This window comes from Somniosus microcephalus, chromosome 23, assembly GCF_052327205.1.
Source record: "Somniosus microcephalus isolate GS21.2 chromosome 23, FLI_Smic_1.0, whole genome shotgun sequence".
Lineage (NCBI taxonomy): Eukaryota > Metazoa > Chordata > Chondrichthyes > Squaliformes > Somniosidae > Somniosus > Somniosus microcephalus.
This window is the reverse complement of record NC_141009.1, coordinates 21,676,033-21,701,725: the sequence shown is the minus strand read 5'-3', so window position 1 is coordinate 21,701,725 and position 25,693 is coordinate 21,676,033. Positions and strand designations below refer to the sequence as shown.

At 48.0% G+C, this 25,693-nt stretch overlaps 1 protein-coding gene across 3 annotated transcripts in view; it reads right to left on the bottom strand.

Annotated features, from left to right (window-relative positions):
• Window positions 1-25,693, bottom strand: part of garnl3 (GTPase activating Rap/RanGAP domain like 3) — a 484,279-nt gene that overhangs the window by 227,666 nt on the left and 230,920 nt on the right. For all 3 annotated transcript variants that reach the window (XM_085965587.1, XM_085965586.1, XM_085965588.1), the window contains one exon: window positions 17,158-17,257. In XM_085965587.1, coding sequence (XP_085821713.1) covers window positions 17,158-17,257 — 100 coding nt within the window. The remainder of the gene's footprint in view (window positions 1-17,157; window positions 17,258-25,693) is intronic.

Sequence of the window (25,693 nt, the reverse complement as noted above, 5' to 3'; positions counted from 1 at the left end):
GTTACGCTGTGCGATATGATCTTGTAAACATTTTAACACATTTATTCTAAACAGGGTAGCACCTCCAGTCAAACAGCAGACTCAGGAATTTGACACGAATTGCACTGAAGAGATAATATTGCAGTGACATTTCCCCACTATAATTTTTGGGGATTTTAAGAGGTAATCATAGGCTGTGGAAGGTTAAGAGTAAATCATTCTGGATAATAATGAATAGGTTTGGAACTTCCTAGCCACCTATGGCGGGGCAGGGTAGGAATTGTTTGACAGAGGACTCCTGAATTGGTGACAGGTCTGCTTTTTTGTGCTTCTCCCAAGGAGTTGGGAAGGATATTCAAGGAACGGAGTGAGCCCATATGGGCCTGATGGCCTTTTGCCATCCTCGATACATAAACGTAAGCAAAAACAAAGCAGTCAAGTCACATGGTCAACTGCGGGCTGTTACTAGGGTGCGTTGCTAAGAAGGTTATTTGTGAGATCCAAGGCTGTATTGTTTCATTGAAAACATAACTGTTCCCAGTCTACTGAAGCGTGCTTAGTGCTACAATGACAGCTGGCATCATAAATAACTCGATCAATAGTATACAATAACATTTAGATAAATAGAACACTGTAACTCAAAGCACTTCAACAACAACAACAACTACTTGCATTTATATAGCGCCTTTAAAGTAGTAAAATGTTCCCAAGGCGTTTCACAGGAGTGTTATCAAAAACAAACATTTGACACCGAGCCGCATAAGGAGATGTTAGGAGAGATGAGATAAAGCTTGGTCAAAGAGGGAGATTTTAAGGAGTGTTTTAAAGGAGGAAAGGTAGAGGCGGAGAGGTTTAGGGAGGGAATTCCAGAGCTTCGAGCTTAGGCAGTTGAAGGCCCTGCCACCAATGGCAGAGCGATTAAAATCAGGGATGCGCAAAAGGCCAGAATTGGAGGAGTGCAGAGATCTCGGAGGGTTGCAGGGCTGAAGGAGGTTAGATTTTGCTTCATCTGAATAAAGCACTGTTAACATTTTCTAAACCTTAGTATGCGATACACTAAAGTATAACCAAAAAGCAATAACATGTCTTTGGATATTGTTAATAATGTTTAAATGTCAACATGAACAATTCATATTGGGAGATAAATTGCATTTAAATTAAATTCCTTTATTATAGGCCTGCACTATTCCAACCAAAACCTTGGTTTTATTGGCCCAGAAATTCGGGTCTCCACGGGTGAGTACACACGGGGTACTCACCCGTAGGCCCAACGGAAGTGCCGGTTTCGTGCATGCACTGCGCATGTGCGGGAAACCGGAACTTCCATTCCCTTGAAGGAAGGGGTTCAGAGGTCGAATGCGTGCGCCGGAGAGGCAGCGCGTACGCCTGGAACTTACGTTTTTTTTGCAGCTTTCTCCGGGAGGGTAAGTCTCCAGGAGTAACACATGTAAAAAGCAGGCGCAAGGCCTGCTTTTAACAAGGTAAGTGGTGAATTAATTAAAATTAAAACATTTTTTCCACAGGTTTATTATTTTTAAATACTTTAAAGAAAGGTAAGTTTATTTTTAGCCCCATTAGAAAATGTAATTAATTTTTTCAAAAATGTAAATGATTGTTTAAAATAGTTATTTTATGTAATTTATAGTTATTTTAAAAATGTGATTTAAAAAAAAAAAAATAGTTTTAGTTATGTTTTGGGGCTTATTAGTATTTATAGTTTTGACAGCGCTTCCTGTCAATTTTATGAATGGACATTCCCTGCTACCATTGGCACTCCATGGCCCACGTGATCCCAGGGGATGCATCGAACTAACTGCGCCCCTGGGATACGCAAGCACTGCGTGCTGGCAATTGGAGCAGGCCCAGGATCGGAATCCCACGCGGGCCCACAGCTCAACGGCCGGTGCGCTAGGTAAGCGCAGGTCGGAGGCTTGCACCCACGGGAAGCCTCCGACCCGAATTTCTGGGCCATTCGTTTTCAGAGTTTTATCAGAGTAGTTATCCAAGACAAAGCAGCCCACTTGATTCGCACCCCATCCACCACCTTAAACATTCACTCCCTCCACCACCGGCGTACCGTGGCTGCAGTGTGTGCCATCTACAAGATGCTCTGCAGAAACTCGCCAAGGCTTCTTCGGCAGCACCTCCCAAACCCGCAACCTCTACCACCTAGAAGGACAAGGGCAGCAGGCGCATGGGAACACCACCACCTCCAAGTTTCCCTCCAGGTCACACACCATCCTGACTTGGAAGTATATCGCCGTTCCTTCATCGTCGCTGGGTCAAAATCCTGGAACTCCCTCCCTAACAGCACTGTGGGAGTACCTTCACCACACGGACTGCAGCGGTTCAAGAAGACGGCTCACCACCACCTTCTCAAGGGCAATTAGGGATGGGCAATAAATGCTGCCCTTGCCAGCGACGCTCACATCCCATGAACACATTTTTTAAAAGTTCCTTCTACAGTAGTAAAGTCTCCTCACACTGTAAAGTACATGCGACCATGAAGCATCCATCCATACACACTTTCATTCCTTTTTCTTTGTTCTAAGGACCGGGGTACTGAAAAGGTGACAGTTTTACAACTGAGTGGTTTGCAAGGCCACTTCTGAGGGCATTCGGGGGTCAACCATGTAGTGTCGGCCAGGTCAGACAGAGGTCATAGGGTTGCGAACCCTGCAGGATCGTCTCCAGGGCAACCAATCATAGAAAAATCATAGGAGCATTAAAAAAAATGCTGAGTTTTTAATTTACTTTGAACACCCAGTCAAGCAAATTTTTTCCCATCTCCAATACTTTTATAATTAATAAATCAAAGTGTTCAAAGCAAATTAAATACACACCATTTTTTTGAATGCTTTTATGATTTTTCTCCTGGGTTGCTTTGGTGATCACCTTCCCATGATGGAACCTCCAGGAAAATGTCCAAATATAGCTGGCAATCCGACAGGGGCGGCCTGTTCCCTTCTCGGAAGCACATTAGATAACCAGATGGGTTGTGACGATAATCCAGCAGCTTTCGTGGCCAGTGATGTGCCTCAATAAATCCGAGACTCGATGTTAGCGAAACAAAACAAGGCTTTTATTGACTTAGAAGGTAACACACAGAGGAGAATGTATCTTCCATCCAGAGGTCTGCCGTACGGATGTGCTGCAGGCTGGGCCAGCTTACATAGGAGCCAGGTATGGGCGGAGCCCTACACACAGTACAATACAATGGAAATGAAACTGAAACCAACCACAGTCACAGGCAGAGAAATACTGATGAGTGATGAATGGAATATTTCATCACAGCCAGTTCTCTCTGGTGCCGGCCCACAAATTACCACATTTGTGGAGTTCAATTTCACAACTTGCCATGCTGGGGTTTAAACTCACTACCTGGGTGTTAGAAGTCCAGTAGCTCAACCACCACACTACCATACCCGAGCAAAATGCCCCATCCCTCCCACTACCAATCTGTGGATTCAAGCAGAGCACGTACCCAAGTGTGCGGCTGGGAAAGAAGCAGGAGGTCCCTACAAGTCTCCTCTCACCCACAAAAGGAAGAGACAAAGTGATACCAGGAAGCTGGGAGCACATGACGCACAATCCATAGTGATGAGGTGAGGAATAATCAATCCATAGACACCCCAAGAAAGATAGAACAGCTCTCCCCACCACCCCTCCCCCCGAACCACGTGCCCACCTGATCCTAGAGTGTTTATTTCCTTCTGAGTTAATTATGGATTAGTTTGTAAGATACAACATAAGTGCAACGTAACTGCGGCGGGCACCATTACTAAATCTACTATCAAGTTCCGCATGGCGGTTGAATAACACTGCAGCAATGTTCTGGCAAGACATCTAACAGACACTGAATGTGATAGTCTCACCAGATCTAACAAAGACTAAACCATACTTAAAAGCAGTTAAAGCCTGACCCAATATCTAGAATCACACTAGTTAATATGTCAAGGTGCCAAAGCACCACCCAACTTCTTACATAATATGATTCATGTTGTCGTTACCCCAAATTACACAAGTGACTGTGATGACCTCTGCTAGCTTCTGGCCCTGTACCGTGTCCTCTTTCTGACAAACCTTCCTTGTGTTCACTTAAAGACCTGCCAGAAACCGACTGCAATGTTGGGTAGTACACTGCACAAAGACTCAGATCCTTTCATTCCCCAGCATGTAAAATGTAAACAGAGCCCGTGAGTTGCTGCTTTCCCCAACGTCGGTCAGACCAGGGAGCCAATGAGGAAGATGTTCTCTGGTCTCGGGAGACGTGCCAAGCTAAGTGCACGCATTACTCATAGTGGGACAGGGCGTGCACGGCAGGAACACAGCTTTCAAACTCCCAGTGTGTCTGGTTACAAATCTGTGACTTGAATTGTTAATTTATACTGCTCTTGTGCAGCAGCCTGTACATGGGGCCCTGGAGTTTTGAACCAGCAGTTTACACCCTAACCTCCGTCACCTGTAAAGGAGAAGCTGTAAATAACCTTATGAAAAAAGTTAGACTCTGGCAAGGAAGCCAGATTACTGATGAGCAGCCAGCTACCAGATGGAGCTCCGCGTTCAAACAAAATCTGCAAAGGGGATGAATGACAGAAGATGAAGGAGCCCTGACAAGACTCCCAGGCATTGCAAACAGTGCCCATGGTGGCAGTATGGGCCTCACATACCACCTCAACAGCTGCTGTGGAGGGGTTTTTGGCAAACAGATGAAGTCACAACTGTCCTGAGTAACATGGCAGTGACCTGAGAATTACAGTTTTGACATTGATGACTGACTGATACCAGAGATGGCACCAGCAGGGATCTGAAAGTATAAATGGCACAGAAGAGGAGTACTGTGATCGCCCCTTCACGGCATCTGCAAGAGTCAATCGCTGGAGACAAGAGACTCAATCATCTTTGAACTTCTCACACAGACTACAGAGCTTACGTAAGGGAAATGCTCACCAAAGGCGACTGTCAGATTATCCTATCACATGGGTTTACTGTCGGTACATGTTTTAGTAATGTGCTCTTCTCCCCAGCGTTCAACCAGGAAGCCACTTTGTCCTGTCCTTCTTGGGCACCAGCACAGCCGTATTTTAGCTGCTGTTCCTAAAGGTCATAGGTGTTCAAACTGGAATCTCTGCACACGAGAAGGCCACTTTTAACCCTTCCCGCCCAGCAGAAATCGGGCGGGGAGTTAAAATGGCCGCAGCGCCTTACCCCCACCGATCCCACTGCCTGTCCTCGAGTGGAACGTGCAGAAGATCTGAAAGTCAATGAGCTTGATCAGCAGCGCCTCTTTGTTTTTAAAAGCCCAGAAGCTGGATTGCTCCAGGGATTACATCAAAAGCTTACTATCCTAATCATAAAATAGAACCAGCCCTGATCACGTATCATTCAGTACCAATTGTTTTCAACATTACCCGATGGTGATGCCCCTCCCCCCTGCTGTCCTTCGCTCTCAGACTTTCTTTCAAATGTAATCTCAGGATGTGGGTGGCGAAGACAAGGCCACACTTGTTGCCCATCCCTAGTTGCTGAGAAGGTGGTGCTGGGCTTTCTCCTTGAACCGCAGCAGTGCTTGTGGTGATGGTGCTCCCACACTGGTGTTAGGTAGATGATGTGAGGTTCCATGTGTACGCTGATGGCACCAAGCTCTACCTCACCACCTTTCTCTGCCTCTGTGTTGTCAAACTAGTTGTCTGACATCCAATCCTGGATGAGCCGAAATTTCTTCCAATTAAACGTTGGGTAGATCGAAGCCCTGGGGCTCGATTTTGTTACTGGGGCGGGCTGGGGTCGTGTAATCCGCTTTTCGTGTTAGCCACCCGATTCTAAATCAATGTGGGAGAATGATGCGATTTTAACTTAAGTGGGCAATTGAGTTCCAGCGTGTGGGAACCCATGGCCCAATTAGTTTTTTCAGTCTGAAATTCGGCTCCGATGATGTCATCATTACTGCTGCATTTAAGGTCTGCAACAAGCCTTGCTTCTTCTGCAGACTGCCAACCTTTTGGGCCTTTCATGTTCGAGGGACCTGGAGGCAGAATGACCAGCCAGAGACCTAGGTCTGCTCCCAGGTTTGATGACGTTGCCTTGCAGGCTTTAGTGAAGGGAGCAAGAGCCAATAAAAAGGTGCTCTTCCCTTCTTCAGGGAGGAAGAAGCCTCCCCAGCAGACCAAGGCTGTGTGGATCCAGGTGGCCCAGGGGGTCAACTCTTTGTCGATAACCCGCAGAACCTGGCTTCAGTGCAGGAAGAGGTTTCATCACCTTCTGTGCACTGGAAAAGTGAGTATGACTTTCCCATCACCCTCAATCTGATCCCCATTGCCTCTCCTCACTAGCACTCAGCTTTAGCAATCTCTTCCTCCACATCCCACTTGACACTGACATCCATGCACCCTTACACATTCCCTCTCTCTCTATGGTCACATTCACCTAACTATTCGACTATGCAGCCCTCACACTCCCTATCACTGTGATGCTATGAAAACAACTTACAAAACACAGGGAGGGCCCTTGGTCTTGCCACCTCACTCCATCTTTGTCTCCTTCTAAGCATCTAAGCTATGGATTCTCTACACTCACTCCTTCATTCTCACTCAAACTCCACTTGTCTCCCTCATTGCCGGAAAAGAGAGCTCACAATAAGAGGGAAAGAGTGAGGACAGGAGGAGGGCCATCCTCAGTAGCCCAGCTCACCCCCTCGGAGGAGCTGGCCTTGGAGATCGTGGGAGTGGAGGACGATGCGCAAGTGGGGGACGTACAGACGGGTGCATCACAGGTGACAGAATAGTTTTCCATCTCTCTCATTGACATTGCATGAGTTGCTGATAATGATTCTGAAGCTCTAACAGATGGACTTATGATCATCTGCAATATGCAATGTGCATGTAACCTTGGCCTCACATCTCTGACTCTTTCCTTTACTCCCCCACAGAATCATCGACAGCCCCCGTCCCCACTAGCCAGGAGGAAGAGCCTGAGCATCCAGACTCCTCAGAGGAAGCTGCAACCTCTGAGGGCGCAGCATCAGCAGAATTCACCACACCCAGCACCAGCGCAGACACTCACACCTCGGTGGGACCTTCGGGACATAGAGTAGTGTTGTCACCTGGTGTATTACAGCTCACAAGTGAGCATCAGCAGATGGTAGAGACAGGGACAGCAGTGGAGAGCCCTCGTCGGAGGGCGCAGGACTCTGCCAACTCGACTCAGCTGCATGTCGACCCTCTGCCTCTGGGTCCATCCACAAGATCAGCGGTGCTGGAACTCCAGGAACAGATGCAGGAGTCTCTGGCAGGTTTTGTCTCCAGGGCCACTGCGAGTGTGGAGCGAATGGAGGAGTCCATTGTGAACATTAACAGAGCCTTTGTGGAGTCATTGGCGCATGAACGCATCACCATGGAAAGGATGGCAACCTCCATGGAGGTGATAAGTCCCCAGAGTGCAAAAAACATGGTGAGTGTTCAGAATAGAATGACATCTCTGGAGGAGCGATGGTCATCTATTGAACAGGGAAACCAGACCTTCATGGAAGTCCTTCTGAGTAGGACTGCCAGTGCAGATACAGGTCCCCATGGCCCCCCTGATGTGCAGCAAGGTGCTCTCAAGCCACTTGCAAGCGCTGAGGGGGACCTGACCCATGAGAGGGAAGTTGGTGGCAGACATCAAGGAAGTGGGGGCTCCTCTCCAAGTGCTCACACTTCCATGCCACTGCAGAGCCCTCGGTCAGAGCCCCACCAGAGTCCACACCTAACTGAGATGGGCCTCTCAACCCCTGCACAGCCGCAGGAGCAGCAGACTGTTGGCGAGCCCTCACAGGTTTGCAACCCCAGAGGATGCCCACCAAAGGTGTCAAGACAGGAGCAGCAAGAAAGTGAGCAAGGGGCCTCCACATCTGCTGAAGCCACAGGGGAAGCACCACGTAGGAGCACACGTAAGAGAAAGATACTGCACAAATAGTCACAAGGGTAGTCACTTGGGTGAAATTTGATGTTTAATGTTAAAAAGCCATCAGATGGTTACTGTAAATAAAAAATCTGATGGCTACTGCTGCAGTTGTGGCGTGTGTCATTTCGCTAATGGGACTTCCACATTGAGGGCTTAGGATTACTTGGTATATACCTCAGTTAAGGAAGCGCTCAGTCAAGGTGGCGAGAGGGGTTTCCCAGGAGGTCACGCTGGAGATGGGTGTCAGGCTCCAAACTTCCACAGCTGTGGTTATGCCTTCTAAAAGTTCCCCCAGATCTGAGACAACAAAGTCCTGCCACCTGCAAATGATGGCTGATCAAATATCCTATTAAATGGTGGAGCTGCAGCTAATAGTCAGCAATCCAATTGTGCTCCCGCCAGGTTTCACCATCGTGTTTCAGAGCAGGCGTGCTTCACGTCAGAAAAGGGTTAAAATCACTAAGGCTTTTCAAAATGGGATAATAGAGGCAATTTAGTGCTTAAGGGCCTTAAGGGCCTATCCCGCCTCTTGGATGCGGGACGGAGACAGGAGCAGTAAACACAATTTCTTGAAAATTGCTTGGAGGCGGGGTTGGGCCCGTCCGCCACTTTTTGCAATTTTAACACCCCACGCGCCTCCATTCCCGCCTCCACGGCCCTGTGAAATTCGAGCCCATTGTCTTCGGTCCCCGCCACTAACTCCGTTCCCTAGCCACTAATTCCATCCCACTTCCTGGCCACTGTCTCAAGCTAAACCAGACTGTGTCCAACCTCAGCGTCCTACTTGACCCTGAGATGAGCTTTCGACCCCATACCCTCTCCCTCACAAAGACCGCCTACTTCCAACTCCTTAATATCACCCGTCTCCGCCTCAGCCCTATTGCTACCGAAACCCTCATCCATGCTTTTGTTACCTGCAGACTCGACTACTTCAATGCTCTCCCGGCCAACCGCCCATCTTCCACCCTTCATAAACTAAAGCTTATTCAAAACTCTGCTGCTCCTATTCTAACTCGCACCAAGTCCCACCCACCTTTATGCTCGGTGATTTACCATTGATTGGCTCCTGGTCTAGCAACGCATCGTTTTTTCATAATTCTCATCCTCGTGTTCAAATCCCTCCACGGTTTTGCTCCTCCCCATCTCTGTAACCTTCTCCAGCCCTACAACCCTCCGAGAGCTGTGCATTCCTCCAACTCCTGCCTCTTGGGCAGCTCCCCTGTTCCTTCGCCCCAGCTTTGGCGGCCGCGCCTTCAGCCGTCTGGGCCCCTGAGTTCTGGAATTCGCTTCCTAAACCTCTCCGCCTCACTCTCTTCCCATGAGACACTCCTTAAAACCCACCTCTTCGACTAAGGCTTTCGGTCAGCTGTCCTAATGTCTTCTATGGCTCGGCGTCAGTTGCTGTCCGATTTGCGAAGGGCTTGTGACGCTTTACTACCTTGAAGGCGCCAAATAAATGCAATTTATTGCCGTTGTTGGCTTTGAAGGCTGAAAGCCCCAGCTTGGAACCATACTGCTGTGGACTTTGGCAGGATGGTGTGTTCCAGGTTTGGGCTTTTTAAGAAAAGGCTGGATAATATTGCTAGTTCGAATGGAGTCAGGGATTATTTTGGTGCTCAGTTGCTTTTTACTAAGGGTTTGAGTCAAGACTGCAGCATGAGGCAAGGAAGAATTTGTTGCACGAGGCAGTGCTGGAAGTCAGCATGAGTTGGAGCGCGCTCAAGCTGTTGCTGTCTTTATTCCTCTCACGGCAAAAAAAATATTCTGGAAGTAATGTTCCCACGGAGCAATGGGTTTTATTTTTACATCTTTCTGCAATATGCTAACAGATTTATCTTACACGAAAAAAAAACCTCTCTCATCCATATCAATAATGCTCAGACATGATGAAAATACAGAAATAGTGCATCGACAATTAATTATTGTAGTGTGCTTAGACTGGAGCTAAAAGCTGTGGGGCAATGATAAATACATTTTTATATAAGTATAAAGCAAATTAATAATTCAATTATGGGGTGCCTGTGGTAATCCTTTCAGTGTGACACTAACTGCACATATGCTTAAATAGGGCAAAAACAGATGGGAGGTTGAGTATTTTCACATCCTGCAGATTTGTATGACATACAAGTGTTCCGCTTTTTAAAAAAAAAATGGCACAAACCATAAAGTATCACTGGGTTATGTGAGTCATGTCGTGACTGCGAGCCAAACTGCAGCCATGGCATCCGGAGTGCCTGCTATATTATTAGACACTTCAGCTGTTCGCTTGCAGGGTTGTTCTCCAGAATTCAGATCTATCAGCGTTTTTACCGACTCTATGCAGGTTTGTAAACAACTTTAAAAAAAAAACACACCAAGCCACTGAAACAATACTAATCTCATTTGACAATGTATTCATTTCTGTGGTAACTACCTCCTACAGAGTTAAGGGTGGTACTCGAGAGAGAGAGAGAGAGAGAGAGAGAATAAACACCCCGGCCCTGCCAACAAGTGCGTGCCACCGTTCGAAACGACACTCTCACCTCTGCGAGAAGTCTAGTTCCCACGGATAACACGACACAAAAGAATATTACTTCTCATTGCCACAGGGAAGGCACAAAGAAATTACAGTGCACAATAAAACCACTCTGGAATCAGAGAAAACCTCACCGTCAGTCAGATATCTGTACAGTCACATCATAAATTACAGAGAAAGCAACAGGTTAAAAGTAGCCCGAAGGAGTACCAGGGAGCGATTCATTTTATTACAGGCTGCAATAAAATTAGAAATTTTTGTCTTGGTAAGATCAAGTTGAAAGGCTTTGGAAACTCAGAATAAAATGGAGGCTGTTCCTTCCCATCATTCAAAATGACAGACCAGATACGGCCCATCTGAAAGAATATTAGATGCAGAAGGATGTTCCCGATGGCGGGGAGTCCAGAACCTGGGGTCACAGTCTAAGGATAAGGGGTAAGCCATTTAGGACAGAGATGAGGAGGAATTTCTTCACCCAGAGAGTGGTGAACCTGTGGACTTCTCTACCAAAGAAGGCAGTTGAGGCCAAAATATTAAATATATTCAAGAAGGAGTTAGATATATTTCTTACGGCTAAAGAGATCAAGGGATATGGGGAGAAAGCAGGGACCGGGTACTGAATTTGGATGATCGGCCATGATCTCATTAAATGGCGGAGCAGGCTCGAGGGGCATAATGGCCTACTCCTGCTCCTATCTTCTATATTTCTGTAGAAGGGTTTCGACCCGAAACGTTGACTCTATTTCTCTCTCCACGGATGTTGCCTGGCCTGCTGAGTTTTTCCAGCATTTTCTGTTGTTATTTCGGATTTCCAGCATCCGCAGTATTTTGCTATCATTCTATGTTTCTATGGAAGATTCTACTGAACAGACATTAACATAAAAAAAGCCTGCCTTCAAATTCGGGGTGTCTTGTACGGCATGCTGACAGTGCAAATAGAGACAGCAACGTTTCAGCATCTGAGTAAAACTCTATTAGAAGCCTAAAGAATCGGTGATCAAAATCACTTTGCTTTAAAAATTAGTTTGCGTCCTCTGTCGATTGATTTCATTATCTGCAGCCTCGTCACCTTATGCTATGTGGTTTTCAGAGGTTTTCGATCATCAGTTGTGTCAGCCGTTGGTTTGATGGTGTATTTTAGCGTCTGTCAGCTAATGTCTTGCGGAACTGTTACATCACAAACTAGCTAACCAAATGAAGCCCCCATTGTGAACCGTGCTTTAGGATTGGTGGTGTTATCAAGCCAGAGTCTTAAATATGAATGTTAGCCCTTGTTGCTTCCGGTCTCCCTGTGTTCGGGAGCAAGGCCAGTTTCATCCAGGAATTGGGCAGTGGGCGGAAACTGGACATTCTTTCACTGTGTGTCCTGCAAACATTATCCAGCAACGTGGACTCATTATCAAAAGGCATTGGCTGAGGAGCAAAGCTACTTCCTCATCCAACCATCTGTATATGCATGGCAGTATCATCTTGGACTTTGTATCAGCTTCTGTATAAATTATTTACGTTTATATAAGTTTGATTAGTAATTTTGCCTGGTGTCAGCTGAATCCTGAGTGTGCTATTACTGTTTGCCCGAGTCAACTGAATATGTGGAGGAATCCTACTTAAATCCGAGTGTGTGATGTAAGATAAAGTAACTTTAGCCTGGGCTAATGAAGACATGGGGCTGGATTTTCTCAGCCCCGACGAGGCGGGTATGGAGGCGGGACTGCCAGTAAAGTAGCAGAAAGTGGGGGCGGATGGCAAACCCGCCCCCAGCCCGCCTCCGTGCCCTTTTGCCAGGAGGCGGGAAGATGTGCTGGTTCGGGTCCCGTCTCCTGGAGGCGGGAAAGGGTTTAAATCCATTTAACTGCCTGTTAACAGGTAGTTAACAGGCAGAAAAAAGGATTAGTGCCATTTTACCTTCACAGGTGAAGGCTTCCCAACCTCGGAGAACCCCGCCGGGTTGGAGGAGACGTGGAGGAGGTCTGCGGCGGTCGGAGGCACCTGGAAGTAAGATGTAGAGGTGAGTGATGGGTGGAAATTTGGAGTGGTAAGTATGCAAGGTGAGTGATAAGTGTTAAAAAATGTTCACTTACCTTGTTTTCCTCCCAACAGCCTTCACCCACCGTGGATCGGGAGACCCGAAATCCTCCCTGTCGATTTCACAGACTGGTTGTTGGATCCTCCGAACCAACAGCCATCTGAAATCGACAAAGTTGAAAGGTTTGATGAGTCCTGAACACAAGGACTCATCAAACTATACAGAATGTCAGTGTTTGACAGCTTCACAGAGCTGTCAAACGCTGACATTTCTTCTTTCAAGAAGTCTTGACAGATAGACGTGCTCTGTCAGTTACTGCCCCCTAATTGGCCTGCTGAGCCCGCAGGGTGGGCTTAACAAGGTCAATCAGGGGAAAATCCCATCCCTCTGGTTGGTCAGACGATGATGGAGGCGGGACTGAGACCCAACAAGCAGCAGTCCTGCCTCCAACCCGTCTCCATTGAGAAAATCCAGCCCGTGCACTCCAAAGTCTGAAACATCAAGAACATTTGCGAGATTCACCAGTTCTACTTGTTGCCTAGATTCCTTTTACTGCTTGAAGAGGAAGGTAAGAAGCTCATCCTTCACATGTAATTACTTAAAGTTGTTGTGTCCCAGGATAACTAAAGTGAAAACATGTGTAAAGTACATAACCTGCCACGTCACTCTGCTGTATTCTAGTTTCACTGCTCCGTGTGGTTTGAAATATATTTCATTATTCTAGACTCCTGAAATATGTCATAAAATTTTCTCTGATAAAGACTGTCCCGTTAATGATCTGTAGTCACTACGCATCAGGCCAATCTCTCCATTGCCTTGTCCCTGCAGTAATGCTGTCAGTAGCAGGAAGACAGCCAGCAGGATTGCGGCAAATAGGTAGTTACCTGCTAAAGAGGCTTGTGAATGGCATAATAACAGATAAGGTTTTAGATGTAGGGCCCTTACAAGAAGCAGGCTGTGCGCATCAATGGCCCTCTCAACCTGTCACATTCACCACCAGCCTGGCCTCTGAATACTGCGGCTTAGGTTTTAACCTTGATCTATAACCGGTGCTTATTAGAGTCTTGGGCTGCTTCAATATAAAACAGCCTCAATCAGAAGCACGCAGTTATACAACACCTTTAACAAAATAAAAAGCCTTAAAGTGCTTTACAGAATCAAACCCCTGGCAGTGGGAGATGACTGAAGGCATGGTCAAAGAGTGTGTTTTGAGGAAGCTTTTGAAAGAAACGCTTTTTTAAAAATTCATTCATGGGATGTGGGCGTCGCTGGCAAGGCCGGCATTTATTGCCCATCCCTAATTGCCCTTGAGAAGGTGGTGGTGAGCCGCCTTGAACCGTTGCAGTCCGTGCGGTGAAGATACTCCCACACTGCTGTTAGGGAGGGAGTTCCAGGATTTTGACCCAGTGACGATGAAGGAGCGGCGATATACTTCCAAGTTAGGATGGTGTGTGACTTGGAGGGGAACTTGGAGGTGGTGGTGTTCCCATGCGCCTGCTGCCCTTGTCCTTCTAGGTGGTAGAGGCCGCGGGTTTGGGAGGTGCTGCCGAAGAAGCTTTGGCGAGTTGCTGCAGTGCATCTTGTAGATGGTACACGTGGGTTTGGGAGGGGCTGTCGAAGAGGCGGGGGGAGAGGTAGAAAGGGGTAAGGGTTTATAGAGAAAGTTCCATAATGCAAGGAGAGAAGAGTTGAAATTCTGTGACCAAAGGTGGAGCTGAGAGAGAGGGGGGGGATGGGGGGGGCGGAGGCAGAAATGCCAAGAAAGCCAGAGTTCAATGAGCGTAGGCTGCACACTGCTACGTAGAATGGAAAGAGGTTGCTGAGGTGAGGATCAGCGAAATTGTGGAGGGACTTGTAAATGAAAACAAGAACTTTCAGTTATGTATCATGAAAACATGGCAGAACCACTCAAGCGCCTCGCTCCCAATCTGGCTCCCGAGTGTCCTAAACTCAAGTGGGTTTGAGTCTCTCCTCCAACAGGCCATCTCTTACTGCTCGGATCTCACGCTGCCTGCAGTATAACACCACAGTCCAGTATGAAACCTAGGCCTAGAAATTCAGTGGGCTGCGCCACCCGTTAGCGCCCAAAGAGGGCACTTAGCGGATTTTACGCCACTGGCCACGCCTCCCGCTAAATTTAGCGGGACGCTAATGGCAGCGCTAGCCGTTAGCGCAGCGCCGCTACCAATGACGCCATCGGTGTGCAGCGCCCCGCTACTGCCCCGATTGCGAAATTTGGTAGCGCCCTCTGCTTTAACGCCGGTCGCAATTTGCGACCGGTTCAGGGGGGCCTACCTGCGGCGGTAGAGGCGCGGAGGTGCGTGGCAGCCATTTTTTTTGCTGGCCACCTGCCAGCACCTCTTCGCGCCGCCGTCTCCGGCCTCCTGAGCACCCCGCCCCCCGCGTTGTGCCGGCTGTGTCCCAGTAGCCCGACACTTCTCCTCGGTGCCGGGCTCTTTTGCTGGCACTCGCGATCGCCGATCACGCTGCAGCAGGCCCTCCCCTTTAATAAGGGGAAGAAGGCCTGCAGTACCGCAGCGCGCTGTGCCGCAGCGTGTGGCGCTGCGGCACGTTGCGCTGCAATTTTCAGTTGCAGCGCCCCAAGAGGGATGCGGGGCGCCTCACGTAGCGCTGCGCTTCCGTCTGGGGCGCTGAAACTGAATTTCCGGCGGGCGTTCGTGACTCCTTCTGGGGCGGTACTTCCGGCGCCCTAGCGAGACCAGTGAATTTCTAGGCCCTAGTTTTTAAAGGACCTCTGTTGGATCTCTTCAACATTTTACAGTCTTAGTATTGATTCTTCTAACGTGGGAGCGTGGGCGCTGGTGTCCGCATTCTCCTAACAATAAAAAGTAGCCACCATGGCAATGCAGGGCTCTACACATGCGGGTAAGCACATTACAGCCTGCTGTGTACTTAGCCTTCTACAGCTACTGCTCTCAAACCAAGAGTGCAGTATAACTACAGCCTTAGGTAGAGATCAGTCACCATGAGGGCGGAAATCTGAGCGGGAAATAAGGTGGGGGTGGCGAAATGATGGATTCTATAGTTAAGAACATAAGAATTAGGAGCTGGAGTAGACCATTCGGCCCCTCGAGCCTGCTCCGCCATTCAATAAGATCATGGCTGATCTTCGACCTCAACTACACTTTCCCGCCCGATCCCCATTTCCCTTGATTCCTCTGGAGTCCAAAAATCTATCGAACTCAGCCTTGAATATACTCCAACAACTGAGCATCCACAGCTCTTTGGGGCAGAGAATTCCAAAGATTCACAATCCTCTGAGTGAAGAAATACCTCCTCATCTCAGTCTTAAATGGCCGACCCCTTATCCTGAGACTATGCCCCCTAGTTCTAAACACTCCAGCCAGGGGAAACAACCTCTCAGCATCTACCCTGTTAATCCCCCTCAGAATCTTATATATATTTCAATGAGATCACCTCTCATTCTTCTAAACTCCAGAGAATATAGGCCCAATCTACTCAATAGTTCTCTTTATTAAGTTAGAATAAGAAACATTCTAGATTCTGGACCATTTCCAACATCTGCATGTTCAATATCTGTGCAAATTACATTTTAGTCTCACAGCAACTCTCACAGTGGCAGAATAATTAATATGGAAAGCTAATCTCTGAGACAGTGACATGTTCAAATTCATTACAGCATCAAGTGCTGTATCCTGTTTCAACAGCTACTGGGATAGGTATTGTAAAACGAGTCAGTGTTTGTACCACAACAGCAGATTCTTTTGTGATGTTCTCAGAAAGTCGGCGCTCCAGCCCAGTCTCTCTCTGAACATTAAAAATTTACCCGTCTGCGAACATAACTCTGCTTACACAAGCTCTCTCTCCCTGTGGGCACAGTGCAATCTGCAGCCAGGCAATATAACAGGGTCATGCTGGCTTAACAACTACTGGTCTCAGTCAGGTCAGGCAGGCAAAAATCAACGTTACAACAATACTAATAGAAACATAGAAACATAGGAGCAGGAGTAGGCCATTCGGCCCTTCGAGCCTGCTCCGCCATTCAATATGATCATGGCTGATCCTCCATCTCAATACCATATTCCCACTCTCTCCCCATACCCCTTGATGCCTTTTGTGTCTAGAAATCTATCTATCGCCTTCTTAAATATATTCAGTGACTTGGCCTCCACAGCCTTCTGTGGTAGAGAATTCCACAGGTTCACCAACCTCTGAGTGAAGAAATTTCTCCTCATCTCAGTCTTAAATGTCCTACCCTGTATCCTGAGACTGTGACCCCTCGTTCTAGACCCCCCAGCCAGGGGAAACATCCTCCCTGCATCCAGTCTGTCTAGCCCTGTCAGAATTTTATCCATTTCAATGAGATCCACTCTCATTCTTCTAAACTCTAGTGAATACAGGCCTAGTCGACCTAGTTAACATTGTTAAAGTTTGATTTTTTTTTTATTCGTTCATGGGATGTGGGCGTCGCTGGCAAGGCCAGCATTTATTGCCCATCCCTACTATCTTGCGTCTAACTCAAAATTGGTTAAATTAAACCCGCATGGTCCCCGGAATTGAACAGTGCGCAGTTACAGAATCATAGAAACTACAGCATACGGAGAGGGGCTGCCTTGGGTCACCTCACCTGTGTAGGTGCGAGCACTCGGTTCCCCGACAACCTTTTTACGCTGTTCTACCCATTAAAGCTCAACTTCCATGTTTGCGCCATTACCTTTTCCTAGAAAATATTTGAAATACCATCTGGTGTGATATTCTGGGTTCTCCAGGTGCACGTCAGTCCGGCGCCACGTTCCTGGTGTGTAGTCCATGCTCTGGAAATACACAAACAGTTACTTCTGTTAATATGCATTATTTTATGGTAATTTTTATTTTTACTCAGAAATTCAGGTGAAGGCCAAAGGCTGCAGTACATTCTAATGCAAGTATGGAAGCGATCCCAACATATAACCAGAATAGGCCAGCAAACCATAACTAACTACAGGAAACTTTGGTTTATCCGGAGGTTGTATGTCCGTAAACCTCGATCTAACGGCAGAAATCAGCAGCCGTTTTTTTTCTTCTCCTAGCATTTTTTTAACAGTCAGGCTCTGGAAAGCATCTCTGTAGCTTAGCAACAGCTTCAGAGGCGCTTCCAAGGTACGGGCCGAGTGTTTACAAGCTGTTGCTAAGCAACAGTGTTTGTTGTCAGATATGGAGATGAAAACCTCCATATCCTTCAACATTAGCGCTGGTCTGTCCGGAAGTTTTGATAGATCGGCAGCAGCTCGGTCCTGTCGGTGCCGGATATCACAAAGATTCCTGTAGAACGTTTTTTTCTAAATTGTACTTCAAATCCCCCCCCACCCCCGCCCCCCCCCACCCCCCCCATCTCCAATCATAAGACAATCAAGGCTGTATCCCATTCTTCTTGTGAATACTACCATGAATACTGTAAACCACTCTGCTTTGATCCTCGTTCTCACACAGGTTCCAATGGTCCTAGTACAGGACAGCATCTATAAGATTACTTAAATGCATTGTCTTGTCTGTCTTGCTCCAGGACCAGAAACAGATCTTGAAAACCAGAGGTCAGGTACCACTGAAATGCCACTCGCTGTGCGGCGAGTTTCGGGTTACCTGAACACCGGCGGTTACGGTACGGTAGCCCCCTACCTGCCGGCACCCACAGTTGTTGTGGACGGTGACGGACACATCGCCTCCGCTCTGCATCCATTCATAAACGCATTCACACTGCAGACAAGCAGTGTTGTGCGGGAGCAATGGGCCAGAAATTCGGGTCCCCACGGGTGAGTACGCGCTGGGTACTCACGTGTAGGCCCAATGAAAGTGCCGGTTTCGTGCATGCACGGGAAACTGGAACTTCCGTTCCCTTAAAGGAAGGGGTTCACAGGTCGAACGCGTGCACTGGAGAGGCAGCGCGCACGCCTGGAACTTCTGTTTTTTTTGCAGGTTTCTCCGGGAGGGTAAGTCTCCAGCAGCTACGCTTTTAGAAAGCAGTCGCAAGGCCTGCTTTTAACAAGGTAAGTGGTGAATTAAGTAAAATTAAAACATTTTTTCCACAGGTTTATTATTTTTAAATATTTAAAGAAAGGTAAGTTTATTTTTAGCCCCGTTAGAAACTGTAATTAATTTTTTCAAAAATTTAAATGATTGTTTAAAATAGTTATTTTATGTAATTTATAGTTATTTTAAAAATGTGATTTAAAAAAAATTTATTTGACGTTTTAGTTATGTTTTGGGGCTGAACTCTATTCATGGATTTGACAGCGCTTCCTCTCAAATCTATGAATAGAGATTCCCTGCTACCATTGGCTCTCCATGGCCCACGTAATCCCAGGGGACGCTTCGAACTAACTGCGCCCCTGGGATACACAAGCATTGCGCGCCGGCAGCTGGAGCAGGCCCAGGATCGGAATCCCACGCGGGCCCACAGCACAACGGCCGGCGCGCTAGGTAAGTGCAGGTCGGAGGCTTGCACCCGCGGGAAGCCTCCGACCCGAATTTCTGGCCCAATGTGTGCACAGCGCTCCAGAAGTGTGCAGCACTGAGGGGGCGAGTGGACGGGGTGGCTCTGCGTGCTATCGCACGATTCTCCTGATGCCCCCCATTACCATGGACCGGGCCTGCTACTGGAGGTGCTCTACTGGGCACAGTGAAGCAACCGAGAGAAAGCACCACCTGGGCTTTAAAAGCAACTGCAATGTTAAAAGGGCAGGTCAAACGGCAGCTTCATGAGACACCCAGCTCTTCATATTTTTTTTTAACGATATTGGGGTAAGATTTTTTCTTTTTAGTGCCAGCTTTTCATGACCAGAGGTAGGTTTGTGATTTAAACTGTGCGGCAGAAGCTGCAAGTTTCCACACCAGTGGTTTCCGCATGTATTTAAAATGTCCGCCCCGCGGATGGGAGGCCAGCCACCTGCCAAAGAGCAGTCCAGGCAAGCCTGGCAGGGAGAGGGCAACGCCATCGTACCATCAGCGGTTGGAGGAACGGGGGGAAATAAGATGGTGCAGCAAAAGGAAGGGGTGCTGAATAGAATAGACTGGGAGGCTTCTCACTTAATTCCCGGTGACATGGAGCAGGTGTATGGTCGGGTGGGGGGAGCGGGTTGGGAAGAGGAGGTTCCGATTATATGGTAGGGGAACCGTTCTTAGTGGCTCAGGGAAGGCCCAGGCGAATAAGTTCAGCAAGGGGACTTGAGGCTTCTCACCCCCATCTATGGCTAAATAAGCCTTATTGCAAAAAATGCTGGGGTTGGCACAGTATTGAACGTGTCCTCCATCACCAAGTGTAAAGAAACAAAGAAAGATTTGCCTTCAGGTAAAGCCTTTCACAACCTCAGGACGTCCCAAAGTGTTTTCCAGCCACTGAAGTAATTTTTGAACTGTGGCCACTGTTGTGATGTAGGAAATGAGGCAGCGAGCTTGCGCACAGCAAGGTCCCACGAACAGCAATGAAATAAATGGCCAGATTATCTGCTTCAGGTATTGGCTGAGGGATTAATGTAGGCCAGGACATATGGAGAGAGGGATGAAGCAGTGCTATTCCTGCAGATGGATAAAAAAAAAACTTAACAGTTGCCAGTTGTGAAACTTGGATGTGCCCAATAGCATGTAATAATAATAATAATCAACTTTATTGTCATTGTTAGTGCACAAGTGCAGTACAATGAAATGTAGGCTTGCGGCTCCCGAGAGTGTACATTTTGATTAAGACATTTAACATTCAACATTCATTTGGCTTGTAATACATAAACATAAACATAATAAAGTGCATTGGCAGATGTGCAGGCTTTAGAGTTTATTTGTAGAGTTCAGTAGGATGACAGCCCTGGGAAAGAAGCTGTTCCTAAATCTGGTCATTCGGGTGCGAATGCATCTGTAGCGTCTCCCAGATGGCAGGGGGGCGAACAAACTGTGGCTGGGGTGGGTAGGGTCTTTGATGATGGTCAGTGACCTCCGTAAACAGCGTTTCTGGTAGATGTTCTCTATGGTCGGTAGCCGGGTGCCGGTAATGCGTTGGGCAGTTTTGACTACCCGCTGCAGGGCTTTGTGTGGGAGTGCCTATATCACAGCTCTGACTACAAACAATGTCATAGATACCATTTAAGAAGGGTGGAATTAAGACAGAAGTAATCTTGGTTAGGCCCCCAGCCAATGCCGACACAAAACATCAAGGTCATGCCAATAAAATCGTAGTCTGATGGCAACCGATTATAATAGCCTGTGATTCTCAATTTCTTATTGTACTTCAAACTTTTCAACAATGAATCGTACAGCCATCAGAGCAAGTCTGCCAAGACATACAATTTCTTTTTCAAAGCTGTGCCACCTTAAGAAAGAGCGAATGTCACATTTTGAGAGAGAAAAGCTAATCAATGAAAGAAAGGCACTCAAAACGATTGACAGAACTGCTCATTATCTTTTACCTCTACATGACCAGCGTAGCATGACACTACATTAGGAGGGACAGTAGGTAGTGCAGGTGGGAGCAGAAAGTTGCAAAGGGACATAGACAGATTAAGTGAGTGGGCAAAACTGTGGCAAATGGAGTTCAATCTGGGCAAGAGGGAGGTCATCCACCTTGGACCGAAGGAAGATTAATCAGAGTATTTTCTAAATGGTGAGAAACTAGGAACTGTGGGAGTCCCAGTGCAGAAATCATTTAACGCCAGTGCACAGGTACAAAAAGCAATCAAGAAGGCTAATGGAATGTTGGCCTTTTTCTCATGAGGGCTGGAATACAAAGGGGAGGAAGTTATGCTCGAGTTGTATAAAGTCTTGCTCAGACCCCATCTGGAGTGCTGCATTCGGTCCCGGCCACTGCACCTCAGGAAGGATGTACTGGCCTTTGAGCGGGTGCAGCGCTGATTCCCCAGAAATGATATCGGGGCTTAGAGGGTTCAATTATGAGGACAGGTTGCATAAACTTGGTTTGTATTCCCTTGAATATGAAGATTGAGACGTGATCTGATAGAGGTGTTCAAAATGTTAAAAGGATTCGACAGGCTAGATACAGAGAAACTATTTCCTCTGGTGGGGGGTGGGGGGGGGGGCGGCGGGGGGAGAATCAAAAATGAGGGGACATAGGCCTAGAAATTCAGTATAGCCACGTTTGGGGCGCTACAGCTGGGCATTTGCTAAATTTAGCGCCCGGCGCAACTTAGCGCCACCTTTGCCGATATTCAGTTGCATCGCCCCAAGAGGTTGCTGCTGTGCTAAAGCAGGCGATGCACAACTATCATAAGGCACTAAGCCAGCGTGCCGAGGCGCTAACGCCGAGGGCGGGCGCAGTGCAGGTGCGGCGAATTTCTGAATGAAGGCAGACACGCTGGCGCCGGTCAGCTCTTAAAGGGGGAGGGTCGACTTGTTTGGCTGCCATGCCCTGCACACTGCAGCTCTGAAGCAAGGCCTGACCATTGCTGGTTCATCAGTTCTACGCCCTGGACCATGGGGAAGCCCACTATTCTTCCAAATCCCATTGTACGCTCTTGCTGCTTGTCCAGGGTCATGGGGAAGGAGATGTACTAACGTCTCCTTCTGAAAAGGGCATTGTTCACCTGGCGGATGCAGCAATGTACCGCAAACTGGGAGATGTTGGCAATGTCCCCAGTAGCGGATTGGAAGGAGCCGGTGGCATAGAAGTTGAGAGCCACCGGCACCTTCACTGCCACCGACAGAGACATCCTGCTCCTCAGCTGTGGCTGCAGATCTCTGCGAAGCAGGTGGCAGATCTCAGTGACCACCTCCCTTCTGAATTGCAGCCTCCGAACACACTGCTCCTCAGACATGTTCAGATATGAGAACTGCTGGCGGTATACCCTGGGTGGGTAAAGCCTCCTGTGCCGATGCCTGTTGGCCCTTCTCCATCTGGCCATGACTGGCACTCTCTCACAGCGTCTCTGATCCCTTTGAATGCAATGCAGAAAGCCAACGTTTCCACCCATTGCAGCCCCCATTATGTGTGGCGACTCAAGGCTATGGCACTGAAAGTTAAATCCAACTGCAAAGCTCTGGCCTGAAGCCAGAAGTACCTGTGCGAGCGCTGAGTCAAAGCAGAAAGCTCTCTGCCTTTGTCTCTCTCCAAATATCCGTCTCTCACACAGAAGGATTGGCACAAAATGGCTGCCATTTATAATGCAGGAGGAGTCCCCTTTAAATAGCGCCCTCCATGCCCCGCAGTGACTGGGAACCGACCCCTCTACCAGTCGCTGGGGGCGCCAGGCGCAAAGAAGGGCAGCGCCACTGAAGTTCCGGTTCGGGGCGCACCAAGGGCGTTGCACCATGAAATGACGTCACGATCTGCGCGCGCAGCTGAGCGGGCGCTGCGGTTTAGCGCCGCCACTAAATCTTGAGTAAATTTCGCGAGAGGCGCAGATCACACCACGCCCAGGCGCTAGCCGCTTAGCGCCCCACTTCTCCTCCTCCTAAGGCGCTAGCGGCTGGCGCTAACAACTGAATTTCTAGGCCATAATCTTAAAATTAGAGCCAGGCCATTTAGGAGGGAAATCAGGGAGCATATTTTCACTAAAAGGGTGGTGGAAATCTGGAACTCTCTCCCCAAAAAGTTTGTGGATGCTGGGCAATTCGAGCTTTCAAGAGTGAGATAATTCTCAAAAAATTTGATCTCAACTGTGCCAAAGAGAGGTATTACATAAGAGGAAAAATCCAAGACTGGTATCATCAGAGGCTTGGGAGGCGGGCAAATTCAGGTGACTTTAATCCAATCTGCATGTGTAAACGCAGGTCTGCCTAGTTTACCTACAGAGATCATTTATCACTATTACACTAAATATACTTGGGGGCTGTGGCAGAACGCTGCCGTTACTGACTGCCTTGTATGGGCGGGAACCTCCGTCATCCCTTTACAAGGCAAAAATGGCGGCTGTGGGTGCAGCAGGGGCAGGGACTCCTTGAGCCAGGCGTTCCCATCCTGAGCTGGAGGGAGCGCCGGAACATTAATGGCAGTCGGTACGCCGAGTGAGTGTGGGCATAACCGGAGTAGGTAGGCTTCACCGGCAATCGGCCTGGACCCTCCTGATGAGTTTTGACATTGTTTTGAAACAATTTCCCATATCCCACACCAAATGGAACCAAGGCCAGGGCGAAGGGGCCTGGGCAACCAACACCCACCCACCCTTCCCAAACGGGCAAGTGGACACTAGAGTTTTCAGCAGGTTATGAGCAGGCGGGCATTAGAGATGCACCCAAAGTGGCACTTGCGGCCACCTCATCCATGTCAATTGTGGCCTCCCACTGACCCCGCAATCTCCGGTGGGATCACAACTGTGGGGCACCACCAGTAGGGTTACCGAGTCTGGTTGGATATATTCCTGGAGGTTCCAGCACACGACCTTCAACCGCCCCACCCAATCAAGCAAGCTTTTCCCCCCCATCTACAATACTTTTATGGTTAATAAATGAAAGTGTTCAAAGTCAATGGAAAACACACGATTGTTTTTTTTAATGCTCCTGGCATTTTTTCTCCTGGGCTGTTCGCCGCCGTGTCCTGAAGATTAACCTGCAATTCCTGGGGACTCCGGGACAATCCTGGCGGCTTGGCAACCCTAACCACCCAGGCGCAATTGCAACGAAATCACCGGGATCGCCGCACATGGAATTTTGGGGCCCATGTGTTTTGTTCAGTTTATAGATTGAGGTATTAATGTTTATACTAGGATGAGTGCAGCTCCAACAACACTCAAAAAGCTCGACATCATCCAGGACAAAGCAGCCCGCTTGATTGGCACCCCATCCACCACCTTAAACATTCACTCCCTCCACCACCGGCGTACCGCGGCTGCAGTGTGTATCATCTACAAGGTGCACTGCAGCAACTCGCCAAGGCTCCTTCGGCAGCACCTCCCAAACCCGTGACCTCTTCCACCTAGAAGGACAAGGGCAGCAGGCGCATGGGAACACCACCACCTCCAAGTTCCCCTCCAAGTCACACACCATCCTGACTTGGAAGTATATCGCCATTCCTTCATCGTCGCTGGGTCAAAATCCTGGAACTCCCTCCCTAACAGCACTGTGGGAGTACCTTCACCACACGGACTGCAGCGGTTCAAGAAGGCAGCTCACCATCACCTTCTCGAGGGCAATAAGGGATGGGCAATAAATGCTGGCCTTGCCAACGACGCCCACATCCCATAAAAATGAATTTAAAAAAAAACTAAAACCTGATATGGTCTCCATCCTACTGTTACTGTCCCAAGGCCATTACTGACACTTTCCTTGAAGCTGTCACTCCATTCCCCCAACGCTGCGTGCTGTGCCCCTTCCTTACGAGATGGCCACGCTGCACTTCCCAAAACCAGCAGCAATTGCTATCCTTTTCCCAAGATTGTCAGCCCATACGGATGTGGATGAAAAACCTTCCCACACAGAAACTTTGATACTTGACGTTCTGTGAACGCTCCCAAACATTTTAAACCCAAAAATACATCCTGGAATATCCACTCTCCATCTAATTTTCCTCACTTGCATGTCTACATTGAAAGATATGTTAGCGACGAGGAGTACTATCTATTTATTTTACTCACTAAGGGGTTAAACTTAAGCAACAGATGGAAGAAGTGCAGGAATAATTAACTTAAGGACTGAGCTTTTCAGGGAAGGACAGAGGATCACCTGCAATGCCTTGTGCCATTTTGAGGCTGAGCTATTGAACTTCCCTGCTGTCAAATTGCAAACTTTGTGCACTTTTAATTAGAGAATCAACTCCTGAGCCCCTCATGGAGCAGGTCACGTGGATTCCTCTTGCAGACTGTAAATTTAAAGTTCATCTCAACAGGCAGCGGAAGATATCGCACTGTAATTTATTACTTTTCAAGAAGTCCTTTGGAGGCACACTTTAACTTTGACTGGCACTTGCAGTGCTTAAGGGGTTTTAAAACAAAAATCATGTAACGCCAGTGGTTAGAGTGGAATTTGTTACGAAAGGTACTCACACGCTGTGTAGGGGTGATGGTGGGGGAGCACAAGGGAGGAATGGCGGCGGCGGCACAAGACAAGATGCCTGCAGATGTTTAAAGGGACGGGTGGGCTGGAAACAAAAAATATATACATCCTTGGCCTGATGAGGTGAACATACCTGCCAATATAAATTGGCTGCTCCATTGTGCCTGGTCTTGGATGTTTAGCTTTTGGACGTCATTGCACCTCTCCTAGCGACTGTGGGTGTCTGTTGAATGCTGGCATTCCGAGCGCTTGGTATTTCCAAGGCAATAATGCTGGAAAATGTG